General features: G+C 45.6%; 1 protein-coding gene across 1 annotated transcript in view; it reads right to left on the reverse strand.

The window, feature by feature from the left end:
* Positions 1-300: 300 nt before the first annotated feature.
* The window catches only part of LOC139649995 (homeodomain-interacting protein kinase 1-like), a 12,151-nt gene continuing 2,241 nt past the window's right edge, over positions 301-10,210 (reverse strand). The window contains exons 4-7 of the mRNA XM_071526518.1: positions 9,368-10,210; positions 8,261-9,241; positions 7,482-7,620; positions 301-572 (exon numbers count right to left, since the gene is read on the reverse strand). The exon at positions 9,368-10,210 is cut by the window's right edge and continues 151 nt beyond it. Of these exons, the coding sequence (XP_071382619.1) occupies positions 301-572; positions 7,482-7,620; positions 8,261-9,241; positions 9,368-10,210 (2,235 nt within the window). The remainder of the gene's footprint in view (positions 573-7,481; positions 7,621-8,260; positions 9,242-9,367) is intronic.

Below are 10,210 nucleotides of genomic sequence, written 5' to 3' on the forward strand. Positions count from 1 at the left end.
GAACCCCCTCAAGGACCCCTGGTGGTCCACGGACCCCACGTTGAGAACCACTGTTTTAGGGTGTTTTCTGCTTTTTAGACAAGCTGTAACAGTCCTCTGAGTATCTTGATATCTGTGTTAAGACTTGACCTGAAGAAAAAAAACATGTAATGTGTTACTACTAAAAGTGGCCCAGATACACACTGACCAGACACATACTCTCTCTCACACACACACACACACACACACACACACACACACACACACACACACATTATTATTCAGCCCCAGATGATGCCTCTTGACTAATACATATTTGACTTATTCCATCCCAAGCAGCACTGACACTCCTATCTTGCCTAAGTAGTTCTCTACCGGATGCAGGTCGAAAAGGGAAAATGCAGCAAATGGTGCTTGCTTGGTGCTGGGGGGTAGAGGGGAGGGGGGAGGGGGGGGGGACTGTGAGCAGCGTTGTCCCTTGCGAGAGGCTTCAAGACTGAGTGCCGGCCTCTTCCAGCAGGGCGTGCGTGTCCAGTCCGTGGGGGGCGGAGAGGGCGAGTCGGCGCCCGGGTCGGAGGTGGCGGCACCGGGGACTGAATTTGCAACGACATAATACTCACATATCCCCGTATACATGATAAATACTAGTATCCTGGTTACTGATTACTGCATGCTATTTGCGCAGGCACCTATGATGTTTACAACACAAACCAGCAATTCTGAAATCGTTAATCTGGTATTCCTCTGTTAACTGTTAACCTTAAATTAATTTGACTGTGGCTATTGAAAATGAGACCACTTTGGCTTATAGCAGGGTTAGAACTATTAAATGCCAACATCGCGTTGCAGATTTGGCTTATCCACTTTATTGCCAGCAATGGGAGAAGACAGCGACAGGAAATATTAAACATGTCCTCCACTTTGACTGGTGCAAGGCTGGCTAAAATTTGAAAGGATCAGAGCCACTTGTTTTGTTTTGATGTTTGGCCACATAGTAATTTTTTAGTAGTTTCTTTAGTATTTTCCACCGTGACCTGACTTGCTCCACTGTACATGTTGGGAAACCGGTGTCCTGTAGTCTGTATACTACAGACTTGAATAGGTAAGCATGTCGATGCTTTCTCCCATCTAAACTGCCAAGTATATTTAATTCTTTCATCACCGAAAGACAAAACTCCGTTTCCTCATCGCTCCAGAAGTGAGACGCTCTCGTTGCCGCCATTGTTTGTGTTTTTCTGTTACGCCACTTGGCTGAAGCCATGCGTGCGCAGGTAGTCGGCAGCGGTCAAAAACTGGGATAAAATGTATACTAGGGATGTCAATGGTTAACCGTTAATCGGTTAACCACCAAGAATATTTTTGACCGGTTACGCATGTTGGTGTATAGGTTAATTTGCAAACACTCCACTCAACTAGCAGTCTGAGCAGGGCTGCCAACTGTCACGCACTGACCAAGAGACTCATGCAATTGACACTTTTCACACACTCTCATTCAAAAAACACAAATTCATAACTGATAACTTTGCGGCGCGAAAAGAGACACTGACAACGCACAGACACACAAGACAGAGCAGCACAGTGCAACAGCAGCACCGTGCAGCAGAGACTTATTCAGACCATTGGGCTATGGTTACAGGGACGCTCTGTGTCTCTGTCGCTCTGAAACGTTTTTGCGGTTCCCAATAATAGGTTTTTAGGTTAGTATGCCTATATGCAAAATCACGAATGTAAGTACCTCAATGCTGAAATCTAGTAATATAATATAATATAAAAAGCTCATTGAGTCAATGGAGCGCCGGACTAAAAGGAAAGCGCCACTTTCTTGTATTTCAGTCATTAAAGACCCTATAGACAACTTTTTTGCTTTAACTTATCATTATGAAGTAAATGTTGATTGCACAGTGTAATGGCTATAGAATAATGACACCATCAGCGTTTAGATTGGTTCCCTATAAGCCTCGCTTTCACTATGCAATTCTGTCTGCCACCGGGTACGATCTCCCAGGAGAGTGAAGGCTCAATTTACGGCACAAAGGAAGTGCGTCATCCATTGTGCAACCAAAAGAGGAATATAATAGGTTTTCACAGAAAGGTTGTGTGTTTTCCTCGGTAGCTACCGGTGAAAACACACAACCTGTCTAGCTACTTATTAATACTACCAGATGTTTTACTCCGGCTTTATCATAGCACTGAGATTGGGGTTTCTAGTTCAAATTGGGATTCTCACGGTTGTTTCTTGCTTTGGACAGTAGCCAGGCTGCTAGCGGTAGCGTTAGCCATGTTGCTAACGCTAACGCTAGCAGCCAGAAAACGAACCAGGATCTACAAGGAAGCCAGGACCAGCCAGAAACAAACGTCTATGTTTGTTTCTGGAACAAAAGAATCAAACATCCAACTATGTTTGTTTCTGGTTGCTAGTGTTAGCATTAGCTAACGTTGCTAACGCTAGCTACGCTAGTTAACGCTAGCAGCCAGAAACAAACAAATGATCCATTGTCCGTTTGATAATCTAAACAAAGAACAGGTTTTCTTGCAGTGGCCTTTCTAAAATGAGCAGTGGTGAAAGTTACTATATTGTGTTATGACCAAGGAGTTGATAAGCAGACAGATGGTTTGTTCTGTTGCAGGGACCTAGGCTCTAATGGAAAGTGATCCGGTTGTCTTTGCAACAGCGGTGCAAACAACAATACCACTTGGAAACGCTAGGGGGGGACAACGGGGGGAAAGTTGAAAAGTTGTCTGTATCCACTTTAAGCGTTTTTTCTTAAAAATTAACCGGTTAGTTACCGGTTAATGGGTGTCGGCCTATCGAAAGCAAAATTAACCGAAACTGACATCCCTAATGTATACATGCAACAGTATCCCGGTTTCTTTTCGAGTGCTCCAGCTAGCATAATCGGGTTTCTCAAAACCAGGATAAGGGTTTATCCAAGTTTCTGAAATCGGGATATGATGTTTACATGCGTAAACACAAAAACGGGATACTTCAAAAACCCGATCATAATCGGGATACTCAAGTCCATGTAAACGCAGTCATAGAAAGTCCAACAGTCTGCACTCCTGTGTGCTGGAATACTTCTAATCTGGAATGCGGCATTATTCCTGCTCTGGTTGCCACCCTGGACTACTAACACACTACACAAAATAGCCTACATTCGCCAATTTTTTACTGTTGAAATTATAGTATGCAGATTAACTTGTCTATATCTCCTTTTCAACCACAACAACGAAAATATAATTAAGACATTTCAATTAAGATGTTATTTGATAGCAGATAAAGAAAAGAATGTTCATAACAGGCTCTTAATAACTGCATTTTCACACAAATACAATGCATTGAGAGGAACTAGTTTTGGTAAAAATGGTACGGTTGACACACATGGCACAAGTACAAACAGTTTAGAAAGAAGTTTTTTATTCTTTTTAGTTTAAAAAGTATCTGTACTGCACTAAAACAGTTATAATAATACAAAGAACTAATCAAAAAGAATCTGGACTGCCTGGCGCTACCACTGCTTCCTTCTCCCTCCCCCCCGCTGCTCTTCCTGGAGCATGCTTTAGGTGGTCAGACATGGCACGCTCTATGTCATGGGTTGTGCTGTCGACTCTCCATCTTTTCACAGCATCTGTGGAGAGAAACAAACAGTTCCTTGAGATCTGTCAATTCTTTCAACATTGGCCCTGTGCACAGCAGCCATTTAATGAATATTTAATTAGTCTGAAAAATGTGTAAAAATGGCATAATGTTCACTGGCATCACTACTCCATACCTTCTTAAACCCAGCCATCAAACACCAATACCACACCAAATTATATTATTTTAGAGCCATGGGTTTCTGCATTTAGTGCACCCTCTATATAAAAATGGAAAGGTAAATAGTTGACTGGAATGCACTTTATGTTCACAAATCATTATGTCCTCACTATTGTCACACTGCAGTTCCGGTTTACCATGGTCTTGCAAATCACTCAAGAGAGCACAGTGTTCTTGTTTGTGTGCATTATGAAAATGTGAAAATACTACTAAGTGGTCATAAAAGCACAAAGGGAAAATGACAGTCCTACTGCACTAAATGGACTGGCACACATTCACAAACAGAACAGTAATACCATTCTGATAGCTAACATGGAAGTAGAACTTAAATGCATTTTTTGGCACAATAAACTTTTTTTTCTTTGTGTAATGGTTTTATATATCTCACTTTCTTAGGTAAATCTAATAGTAGACTATTTGGTTTGTCCCTAGTTATCAGATTTGCTAATAGGCAAAGATGATGATTAATGATAAAATACATTAATATAAAGTTTTTTTTGTGTGATTTTATGTACTGTGTTGATCTTATGTAATGCCTGTGAGCCAAAGACGATTTTCCACCTTGTGTGGACAATAAAGTTGTATTGTTTTGTATTGTAAATATTAATTATTTTTGGAGCTCGAGATTAACTAGAAAATGCAATGACGCTCAAGAAAAGGATGAAATAAATAAAGGTCTAAATTAAGCAGTGCATTTAAAATGTTCTTGTGGCAAAATAAATGCTTTTAAATTGTACCTTAATGTTAGCTCATCTGTACACGTGCTTCATAATAAATCATGGCCGCATGTACATGTGTTTCTAGCTAGCTAGCTAACGTTAGCCTTGGCCTTCCACGCCGGTGCCATGCCAATGGGCCTTCGGAGCAGTGGGCTTTTGTTTTCGCCATACAGAGAAACTTCGATCTTCGTCTGCCTGGACATTAGCAGCTATTAGCATTCTCAGTTCAGCCAAACTGCTTTTCAGTTCATTGTTTGTGTCTGGAGATAGTAAATGTTCGATTCTCTCAAGATTTCTATCACAGTTGTCAATTGAAAAACGTTCTCTCTCGCCACATATTCCCTGATTGAGGGCTCGTTCAATTTCGTGGCATTTCCTCGTGATTTTCTCGATTGCCGCCAATGTTATGACTGCTTTCTTGTCTTGCACTGAGGGAAACAACGTAATTCTGGATATCTGAAATGATGACGACAGGGAAACGTACTGGAGATAGTGACATCATTTTTACTAGTAAAAATGCAATTCTGGATATCCAAAAAGATAATAATGAATGCCAAAATTGCTCACTTCAGTTAGTAACAATTGGATTGTAGATATCTGAAATGGGAGTTTTTCCTTGTAAGAATTCTATTGCAGATATCCAGAATGTTCATTCTGGATATCAAAAATGTAATTGTGGATATCTAAAATTGAAAGCCCATTACACATGAATGGCAAAAGTGACGTCATTTGTCCTAGGAAGAATGACGTGGATATCTGAAATGACAATTGTGGATAGGAAGAATGTCATTGTGGATATCTGAAATGTTAATTTTGACTAGGACGAATTGAATTACAGATATCTGCAATACATATCCAGTCTAGCTATTAAATCGGCCACTAAAAACGGCCACTTATAGTTTTTAAGGATTTTTAGATATGTTAAATTTAGTTTTGACTAGTACAATCAAAGTTGTAGATATCTTGAAATACAATTTCTACTAGTAAGAATGTTATTGTGGATATCTTTAATTACCATTCTGACTAGTGAGAATACAATTTTGACCAGGAGAAATGCTATTATGGATATCTAAAATGTAATTACAGATAGGAGTGTGGTTCGATTAAATGTTAAAATGGCTTGCCATAGTGCGCCCTCTGCTGTCTGGGATAATATTAACTCACCATCACATACTAGTCCAAGTCATGGATGTATTAAACTATAAGAAATACCTTTTTCTAACAGGACTTAACAATGCTATTTTTGAGGGTTACCATTTTCATCTGGCTTGATCACTTTAATTTTATTTTAATTAACTTGAAAAGTAATTTATTCCAACAACTACATTTCATTGTATCTGCCAGAAATTGAATGTTTTACCCATTTAAATGACATCTACCTGGTTTGGACAAAATATCAGAAAAAGGACATTACTTTTGATCACAGGTCTGAGTCATAGTGGCGGCCTGAATTCCTGGTGCATCGGTCACAAACACTGAAAATTATGTAATGTGGCAAGAGGAGAAGTGTCAAAAATCAAAGCTGGTATTTATTGCATGGCTATTGTATTCTATTGTATTATAGTATAGTGTTTCTGTTATTTCATATATACATATATATATAACAGAATATGTTATTGTAGTCAGTCAATATATAGTCAGTGTATTCATTTATAAAGGTGATCAGAGCCATTTTCACTGGAACTACTTAGGTATCCCAACATATTCACCCAGGCCAGAATGTCAAGTCAAGTCAAGTCAGATTTATTTCTAAAGCTCATTTAAAAACAACTCACGTTGACCAAAGTGCTGTACAAACCAGAGCAGGCAGTAAAATCACAATAAAAGACTAAAAACAAAAACACCAACATAAGCCTTAACACACACAGCGCATGGGTACAGATCGACAAATCAGGCACATATCAAACTACATCAGGAGGATCCAAACGCTAAAGAATAAAAGTGTGTTTTGAGCCTGGACTTGAAGGACTCAATGGAGGGGGCAGATCTGACAGAGAGGGGGATGCTGTTCCACAGTCTAGGGGCTGCAACAGCAAAGGCGCGGTCACCCCTGAGCTTAAGTTTAGATCGCGGGACAGCCAGGAGCCCCAAGTCAGACGACCTAAGGGACCTGGAGGTGGAATAAGGGGTTAAGAGGTCTGCGATATAAGAGGGAGCCTGCCCATTCAGGGCTTTAAAGACAAACAGGAGAACCTTGAAATCAATTCTGAACCGCACTGGGAGCCAGTGGAGAGAGGCCAGAATAGGACTAATATGGTCTCTCTTCCGGGTACCCGTCAGGAGCCTGGCGGCGGCGTTCTGGACCAGTTGCAGGCGGGACAGGGACGACTGACTAATCCCAGTATACAGGGAATTGCAATAATCTAAACGGGAGGATACGAAGGCATGGATGACCTTCTCAAGATCTTTGAATGAGAGAAAAGACTTGATTTTGGCAATAGTGCGAAGCTGGAAGAAACTGGCTTTTACTACTGCATTGACCTGCTTGTCAAACTTAAAGGCAGAGTCAAATATCACACCAAGGTTTTTGACATAGGGTTTAACAAGAGCGGACAGGTTGCCTAGGCTGTTGGCGATCAATTTGATGGAGTCAGGGGGGCCGAATAGGACAACTTCAGACTTGCTTTCATTCAGCTGTAGGAAGTTTTGTGCCATCCAACACTTGATATCCTCAAGGCAGTCCATGAAACTGTTTAGATTGCACCGGTTGTTTGGTTTCAGGGGGAGATAGAGCTGTGTATCATCTGCATAGCAATGGAAGGAAATGTACTTTTGAATGATTTGACCAAGGGGAAGTAAGTAAATAGAGAACAGAATGGGACCTAGGATGGAACCCTGTGGGACCCCGCAGTAGAGACTAGCTGGGGGAGAGGAAAAGTAGGGCAGCAAGTATGGCAGCAATTGACAGAGAATGACCTTTTCAAGAACCTTTGACAGGAATGGAAGTTTAGAGATTGGTCTGAAGTTACTAGGCAAGGTGGGGTCTAGGTTGGGTTTTTTCAGGAGGGGCTGGGCCACTGCGTGCTTGAAGCAGGTTGGAACGGTACCAGTGGCCAGAGAGCTATTGATTATAGAGAGGATGCTGGGACCGGCTATGTCAAAGACATCCTTCAGGAGAGAAGTGGGTACAATATCAAGGGGGCAGGTTGCAGATTTCATAGAAGAGACAATCTCTATAAGGGAGGGTAGCGTGATGGGTTGGAAACAGTTCAAGTCAGATGAACAGACCAGTGAGATGGCTAGGTCACAGGTGGAGGGGGAAATGCTCATTCTGATGTCATCAACTTTGCTAATGAAAAATTTTAAAAATTCTTCACATTTAGTTGGGGACACATCTAAGCTGGTACTGGGGGCGGGACAGATGACAGAGTTAATGGTACTGAAAAGGACCTTTGGATTATGAGAGTTGTTGGAAATGAGGTCAGAAAAGTATTTTGCTCTCGCAGCCTTAACTGCTTCCTGATATTTGAGAAGATTGTCCCTCAAAATTTCAAAGGAAATTTGAAGCTTATCACACTCCCACTTCCGCTCTGCTTTTCTGCACTCACACAGAATGAATAAAATCCCACTACTAGTGCAACTACCACTACTACTACTACTCCACTTTCTCAATTTACTTACAGATAGCGCACATTCCAGAAGTTTACTTGATTGATTGTTTATTTAGTGTTGGTGTTGAAGTCCTCTGGTTTTAGATGGACTTTCAGTCTTCAGCACGGCCACAGCAGCAAGAAAAGGCCCTCGCAACCCTGGAGAAAAGTCTGCGGATTTTCTTCATAGGCCTGAACCTTTTCTTCTTCTTGGAGACGGTTGAAGCTCCTTCACCAGGAACGATGATGATTTCGTCTCCTTCAGCAGGACCTGTGGTGGCTGAAGCTGCTGCAGCGGGTGCAGCGGCGGCTGAGGCTGCTGAGACTGCTGCGGTGGGTTCAGCGTCAGCTGAGGTGGCTGAGGCTGCATTGGCAGGTGCAGCGGAGGCTGAGGCTGCTGAGACTGCTGCGGCTAAGGCTGCTGCGGCGGGTTCAGCGGCGGCTGAGGCTGCTGTGGCTGAGGCTGCTGCCGCAGGTTCAGCGGTGGCTGTGGTGGGTTCAGCGGCGGCTGTGGTGGGTTCAACGGCGGATGAGGTGGCTGAAGCTGCATCGGCAGGTCCAGCGTAGGCTGAGGCGGCTGCGGCGGGTTCTGAGGCAGCTGAGGCAGCTGAGGCCGGTTCAGCGGCGGCTGAGGCGGGTTCAGCGGCGGCTGAGGCGGGTTCAGCGGCGGCTGAGGTGGCTGAGGCGGCTGAGGCGGGTTTAGCAGCAGCTGAGGTGGCTGAGGTGGTTGAGACTGCATCGGCAGTTGCAGCAGAGGCTGAGGCGGCTGCGGTGGGTTCTGAGGCAGCTGAGAGGGGTTCAGCAGCGGCTGAGGCGGTTTCAGCGGTTTCAGCGGTTTCAGCGGTTTCAGCGGTTTCAGCGGCGGCTGAGGCGGCTGAGGCGGCAGAGGCGGTTTCAGCGGCAGCTGAGGCGGTTTCAGCGGCAGCTGAGGCGGTTTCAGCGGCAGCTGAGGCTGCTGCGGTGGGTTCTGAGGCAGCTGAGGCGGGTTCAGCGGCGGCTGAGGCGGCTGAGGCGGTTTCAGCGGCGGCTGAGGCGGCTGAGGCGAGTTCAGCAGCGGCTGAGGCGAGTTCAGCAGCGGCTGAGGCGGCTGAGGCAGGTTCAGCAGCGGCTGAGGCGGGTTCAGCAGCGGCTGAGGTAGGCTGAGCCCACATTCCAGAAGTTTACTTGATTGATTGTTTATTTAGTGTTGGTGTTGAAGTCCTCTGGTTTTAGATGGACTTTCAGTCTTCAGCACGGCCACAGCAGCAAGAAAAGGCCCTCGCAACCCTGGAGAAAAATCTGCGGATTTTCTTCATAGGCCTGAACCTTTTCTTCTTCTTGGAGACGGTTGAAGCTCCTTCACCAGGAACGATGATGATTTCATCTCCTTCAGCAGGACCTGTGGTGGCTGAAGCTGCTGCAGCGGGTGCAGCGGCGGCTGAGGCTGCTGAGACGGCTGCGGCTGAGGCTGCTGCAGTGGGTTCAGCGTCAGCTGAGGTGGCTGAGGCTGCATTGGCAGGTGCAGCGGAGGCTGAGGCTGCTGAGACTGCTGCGGCTAAGGCTACTGCGGCAGGTTCAGCGGCGGCTGAGGCTGCTGTGGCTGAGGCTGCTGCCGCAGGTTCAGCGGCAGCTGTGGCGGGTTCAGCGGTGGATGAGGTGGCTGAGGCTGCATCGGCAGGTCCAGCGTAGGCTGAGGCGGCTGCGGCGGGTTCTGCGGCGGGTTCTGAGGCAGCTGAGGCGGGTTCAGCGGCGGCTGAGGCGGTTTCAGCAGCAGCTGAGGTGGCTGAGGCGGCTGAGGCGGGTTCAGCAGCGGCTGAGGCGGTTTCAGCGGTTTCAGCGGTTTCAGCGGTTTCAGCGGTTTCAGCGGTGGCTGAGGCGGTTTCAGTGGCAGCTGAGGCGGCTGCGGCGGGTTCTGAGGCAGCTGAGGCGGGTTCAGCGGCGGCTGAGGCGGGTTCAGCGGCGGCTGAGGCGGGTTCAGCGGCGGCTGAGGCGGGTTCAGCGGCGGCTGAGGCGGCTGAGGCGGGTTCAGCAGCGGCTGAGGCTGCTGCGGCGGGTTCTGAGGCGGCTGAGGCTGCTGCGGCGGGTTCAGCGGCAGCTGAGGGTGCTGCGGCGGGTTCTGAGGCGGCTGA

Source organism: Centroberyx affinis, unplaced genomic scaffold (assembly GCF_046629955.1).
Source record: "Centroberyx affinis isolate AG114_WGS23_722 - 3 ecotype Tasmania unplaced genomic scaffold, CSIRO-AGI_Caff_v1 ptg001421l_1, whole genome shotgun sequence".
Classification (NCBI taxonomy): domain Eukaryota; kingdom Metazoa; phylum Chordata; class Actinopteri; order Beryciformes; family Berycidae; genus Centroberyx; species Centroberyx affinis.